At 40.0% G+C, this 6,075-nt stretch overlaps 1 protein-coding gene across 1 annotated transcript; it reads left to right on the top strand.

The window, feature by feature from the left end:
- Positions 1-758: 758 nt before the first annotated feature.
- Positions 759-4,433, top strand: LOC148040592 (putative polygalacturonase). Its single transcript, XM_087701140.1, has 6 exons — positions 759-968; positions 1,658-2,014; positions 2,333-2,453; positions 2,566-2,740; positions 2,903-2,973; positions 3,178-4,433. Exons 1-6 carry the CDS (start codon positions 789-791, stop codon positions 3,861-3,863), a joined length of 1,590 nt encoding a protein of 529 aa, XP_087557266.1. The 5' UTR covers positions 759-788; the 3' UTR covers positions 3,864-4,433.
- Positions 4,434-6,075: the final 1,642 nt, after the last annotated feature.

Raw genomic sequence — 6,075 nt, 5'->3', positions numbered from 1 at the left:
TAACATAATACACAAATTAATTTTTATAAATACGTGTATATATAAAATATATATTTAATATATCATAAATATATTTTATATATTAATATATCAATATAATATTAATTTATACATAGATATAAATATAATAATATATATAATGTGTATGTGTATGTATGTATGCATACAAGTGTATTTACATTAAGGTAATAATTATATTCATATACACCATCTTATCAATTTGTTGATACGTTCAGATGAATATATACACATTAGACTTATATGTTTAGTATAAATACTTATACGTCTTCGACTTTATGGTATTCTTAGTGCGTATTTTTGGCACTTCCAAAAGCAGACAGGATGTTAAAAAAGTGCGCGCCTTTACAATGCCCCTACCCTACCCTTTATACTTACTCAATTGTGTCCATCAACCTCTTTGCACCTATGGGATGAACTAGGGGAAGGCATCGGCTCCTTTAGGCATGGGACCATTTGGTGGCTAGGCAGGTGCGAAATTGCGGGTGGGTACACATTCTTGCATCGTTACGTGTATACAAAATCTTCAAACCTCTTTATACATACCACATCAAATCAGGTTAAATCTTGTAATTGTTGGGAGTTTCACCCCAGATGGAATCTATATTGGCTTTTTAAAACATTTATGTGTTGTTGGTAATTTGTGGAATTTAAAAATATAAAACTTTTGGTTAATTTTTAAAATTTGAGGGGTGTTTCAAGAAATTGCACACATTTTGGTGAATTTCCTTTGGCGAGCGGGGTAGTGTAGTTGAAAGGCGTAATGGCTAATGGTTGCAGCTCACGCAACATGGTTGTTGCGTCAGAAGTCAAAGGAACAAAAACTTAGAAGACGGAAGAAGCTACCCGGTCTTCTTTTGCACGTCTGGACTCCGCATCTTCTCTTACAAATCCTCGCTCGATCGAATTCCACACACAAATCACACACCCAGACTTTGATGAAGACGCCTGTAATCTCTCTCTCTCTCTCTCTCTCTCTCTCTCTCTCTGTCTCTCTCTCTCTCTCCACACACACACACACACACACACACACACACATTTAGTGCATTATTGATTGTTATTACGTTTTGACAGATTAGGAAAAAATCAAATTCCTGTCACCGGACGATGAATTGACATTGGTTTTATTTTCAATTGTTTCTAGAGCTTGACAGATCAGAAATTAAATTCCTTTCACTGCATAATGGATTGATGTTGAGTTTATGGTGAATGGCTTTTGGATGACGGATTAACTTCCTTTCATTGCATAATGGATTGATGTTGAGTGTACTGCTAATTGTTTTTGGATGATGGATTGACATTGAGTTTATTATTGGTCGTTGAAATTCAAATTCCTGCCATTGCACAATGGATTGACATTGATTTTGTTATTAATTGTTTCTGGAGCTTGTCAGATTGGAAATCAAAATCCTGTCATTGGATACTGGATTGACATTTAGTTTGCGATTAATTGCTTCTCGAACTTGTCCGATTGGAAATCAAATCCCTGTATCGGATAATGAATTAACATCGCCTTTGTCATTAATTATCTCTACAATTTGACAACTAGTAAATGAATTCCTGTGATAGGATTGATGTCATGCTGTCTTTTTGACATTTCTCTGTTTAGGGTTTTACAAAATTTTACTTTCTTTTGCAGGCATTTGAAAAGTTTGTTCTTATTTTCTGTCTTCTACAATGGGCTTCGGCTGCCCAGCCACCCACCAACCAGATTGCATTCCCAAGGAAGCCCCAAAAGGATTTCTGCTCCCACCATAAGTTGGCCATCTCACCACGCCCTCACAGCGTGGCCATCACTGACTTTGGTGGAGTGGGTGATGGGATCACCCTCAACACATATGCATTCGAAAGTGCCATTTCCTACCTCAGCTCTTTTGCCAATAAAGGAGGTGGAGAGCTGTATGTGCCAGCCGGGAAATGGTTGACAGGAAGTTTTAATCTGACCAGCCATCTCACTTTGTTTCTAGACAAGGATGCAGTCTTACTTGGGTCTCAGGTATGCTTCCTCCATAGAAGCTAGGTAATAGCACTACATACTGATGTATAGCACATGAAATATTTAGCACATAGGGCTCCTGTATAGTGCTAAATAGTACATCTAGGATAGCACTACATACTGATGTATAGCACATGAAATATTTAGCACATAGGGCTCCTGTATAGTGCTAAATAGTACATCTAGGATAGCACTATTATCAATTCAATGACATCACAATTGAAGATAGTGTGCGCGATTCTTCCCACAGCCTTTCTTTCTTTCTGAAGTCTGTTCTAATTGTTCACAAGCTATTTTTTGCTTGGTTTTCCCCAACAGGATACAAACGTGTGGCCAGTTATCGCTCCTTTGCCTTCATATGGAAGGGGACGGGAGCTTCCTGGTCTAAGGTACAGCAGCCTTATTTTTGGGCACAATCTGACGGATGTTATTATTACAGGTAATGCTATGAAGCTTTGATTCGGGCTTGTTTTCTAGGAATGCACATCCCAATCTGATAGAAATTTGTACTTTTTATAAGAACTTTTACCAAGAAATTGAGATGTGTTCAGGTGACAATGGGACTATTGATGGTCAAGGTGAATCCTGGTGGCACTTGCACAGGAATAACAAATTGAATTATACTCGAGGCCCTTTACTTGAGCTCATGGATTCAAAGAATATCCTTATTGCCAATCTTACCTTCAAGAATTCTCCATTTTGGAACATTCATCCTGTTTATTGCAGGTTCGTGCCTCTTTGCTGAAATCTGTTGTGCAATACTAAAGATGCACAGTTCATGATGCTTCTCGTAATGACTAATTTCAGTTAAAATTTGGGGCTTTTTTGCATTTTCGGTAGATAATATTTTTTATTTGATATTATAAGGTTTTGTTCCTTTTATTGCAGAAAGGTCCTTATTCAAAATGTTACGATACTTGCTCCACGTGAATCACCAAACACTGATGGAATTGATCCTGGTATATCAAGAAACTCACATCTTTGTGTTGGAACATGTTGCCTGTATCCTAATGTTTCATGAAGACATACTCCTGTTGTGGGTTCTGTTTTACTGTTTAGTTTTGCATTGCATAATTGCAGTTGCAGCCTTTTTGGGAATTAGCTAAGGGCATGTTGCTAGTACGTGACTGCTTTCTTTTCCTTTTCCTTTTGGATGGATGCAGATTCAAGCTCAGAAATGTGTATTGAGGATTGCTACATCAGCATGGGTGATGATCTGATCTCTATTAAGAGTGGTTGGGATGAATATGGTATTGCCTATGGTCGCCCCAGTTCCCATATTATGATACGCCGGATTGTAGGTGATACACGTGCAAGTGCAGGCATTGCTATAGGCAGTGAAATGTCTGGTGGAGTTTCAGATGTTTTCGTGTATGATCTGGATGTCAGCCATGCTGGGACAGGGATCAGAGTAAAGTCGGCTGCAGGTAGAGGTGGTTATGTGAAGGATGTGTACATCTCAAAGGTCAAGATAAGAAACACCAAAGTTGCTATTGGGTTTACAGGTTTTTATGGGGAGCACCCTGATCCAAATTATAATGAAAGTGCTATCCCTGACATTAGAAGGATAGTCATTGATGATGTGGTAGGAGACAACATCACTTTAGCAGGAAACTTTCAAGGCCTTCCACAGTCACCATATCATGATATATGTCTGACAAACATCCATTTGAATGTTACCAGTTCACATCTTAAGTGGAATTGCTCATATGTGCAAGGTTACACGGAGTCTGTGCATCCTGAACCATGTGCTGAGTTACGGTCCAAGGGTCAACGAAACCACCAGTTTTGTAGGTTTGATGATAAGAGCGATGCTGGATTGTCACTTGGATACCCTTTGCATGAATAGCTGTCTGCATTTCAAATGACATTGTGGCTCAAGAATCTCACAGTTTGAAAGATGGAATCTTTGGATTCTTCTTTCACCTGTCAAAGCTCTTGAATGGTGCATCTTTTCATGTATTGGAAATCGCATGAGTGGGCTTTCTTTATTTCTGCATGGTCCAGGCTGGAAAGTAACTGGAGTTCTCGATGAAGGGCATATTATTTAGAGATGGTGCTGTACATGTTGCAGCTCTGTTCATTACGATGCCTCACTGCAGTTTGAAGGTATACTGTCTGGAGTGTTTATCTGCACAACGTCAAATGAGCCAGGTTTATTATGGCTATGTTTGTCAGATTAACCGCAAGGCACAGTTCCAGTGGACACTGATTCTTTGACCGAGACATGGGTCGGTTTTTCTGTATTTCTTGGAACAGTTGGCAATGTTCTACCTATACATTATTCCTCGAGACATTTGACAATATCCTATGTGGACAGAAGTCATTACTGTAATAGACTTTTATGATATCTGTAAAGTGTTACATTTTCTTGAATAATATTAAAACGTCAAAAAATATATTCTTCAGAAGATGCAGAATGATAGCCGCAGTGATTCAATTAACTTGGTTGTGGTATGTTGCATATGTCAAAAGCCTGGAATCCAGATTAACAGGGAAACTTGGTTTTTAAATTTGTTTTGTTTTGGTTGGGGGAGGGGGGAGGAAGGTGGGAAAGGAAAATGTATACAAGTGTCTGTGAAAGGCCATAAAGACCTATGGGACCTGAGTTTGCAGTATATTTCCAGATAAACTCATCATGGATTACATAATAGACAAGGTCCATACAGTTATAAAAGTACGAAATGCCAAATACATCTAATTTGGTCTAATTCTGAAGTGTAAGTCTGACTGAGTCTGACTAAAGAGAACTGCTGTACCGAAGATGGAGATGAGGCTAAAAGAAACTGGACTAATTCTGGCTCCAGTCCGAGGAGAAGCCACCATCCATAGGTGTCCATAGGTAGAACCTGGCATCAGGCCACCACTCTGGTGTATAGTATATCTGTCATGGGATGGTGTTGGTGCTGCTCTACCTCATCCAGCTCAGGTATTTGGTGGATGCCTTGTATGCCGGATGATGATGGATCTGATCTGGTGGTGAATCAAGTGGTGAGCTTGTCTCCCCATGGGTAACTCAACATAGAGCAGTGGTTCACTGTATGGTAACAATTCACAAGGATGACTAGTCCGAAGCTTTGTGGTGTTGGGGGGGCGGCGGGGGGTGCTGATGGTGTGTAGTTGGTGGGGCAATGGGATTTCTGGTGATAATTGCAGTGAAGAAGTTGGAGGTGTCCTTATCTAGGTGGACCTGAGGATGGTATGCATGTATCTCTAAGTGCCTCTTGATCCTGATACTCCATGACCCATCGCAGTGGGCCGAATCTGTCTGTGAAGCGACAGGGATATCTACCCCTAATCTCATAATAAATGGTACAGTGGCAAATGTAGTGTTCCTCTGTCCCTTGCTCTATCCCACATAGATGGTAGAATCTGTCTCCTGCTACGATGGCCTCGTATCTTCCAGTCTGTCCTCAGCTGGTATGATGAGTTGTGGATTTAGCCCAATGGCACACCTGAGACCATGATGAGTGTTTATCCATAACAAATCCATCATGGGAAAGATTTAGGAATGTGTCCGATACTATGTTCATCTTCGTACCCAAGTGTCTACTGCTGCACAGGACTCACCCATGTCCTCTTGATGTCTAGGGTCACAATATCCATCTTGATTATCTGATTCAGCACTGGTCTACTGAGTTCAAGGTATAGACAGACTAGGCTGTAATCAAAAGGGGGGAGTCTTTCAATACTAATCCCATGCAAGCTCAGATATGTGCACATCTTAGCGTACTGGCAACATTTGTCACCTTTTCTTGTGAACTGTTTGGAAGACGTAAGAGTGCTAGCCTCAAGTTTCTGTGGTGCAGGAGCTCATATAATCTTTTGATAATGTTTAACGAGCGGTGTGCGAAGATAAGCCTCTCACACAACCCGAAAACGAGATGTCAAGGAGTGCCGGTTACAGAATTGACTTTGTTGAAGTACAATACCAACTGAAAAATTTTCAATTTTGGACAATCACCATACCAGCACAAATGACCGATTATGCCTCTTGTAGCTTAAAGAACATTGAAAATATGTACCAGTAGGTAGAGCATCTAACACCTTGTACAATGTTC

The sequence above is a fragment of the Lygodium microphyllum genome, chromosome 2, assembly GCF_053477565.2.
Source record: "Lygodium microphyllum isolate KBCC chromosome 2, Lygodium_microphyllum_v1.1.10, whole genome shotgun sequence".
Taxonomy (NCBI): Eukaryota; Viridiplantae; Streptophyta; class Polypodiopsida; order Schizaeales; family Lygodiaceae; genus Lygodium; species Lygodium microphyllum.
This window is presented reverse-complemented; position numbering and strand designations above follow the sequence as displayed.

What these genes read in the sequence shown, in the direction of transcription:
- LOC148040592 (XM_087701140.1), top strand. Translation starts at nt 789, where the DNA reads ATGGTTGCAGCTCACGCAACATGGTTGTTGCGTCAGAAGTCAAAGGAA. An exon ending in CAGTCTTACTTGGGTCTCAG is followed by an intron (nt 2,015 to 2,332) that starts GTATGCTTCCTC and finishes TTTCCCCAACAG; the next exon opens with GATACAAACGTGTGGCCAGT. An exon ending in GACGGATGTTATTATTACAG is followed by an intron (nt 2,454 to 2,565) that starts GTAATGCTATGA and finishes AGATGTGTTCAG; the next exon opens with GTGACAATGGGACTATTGAT.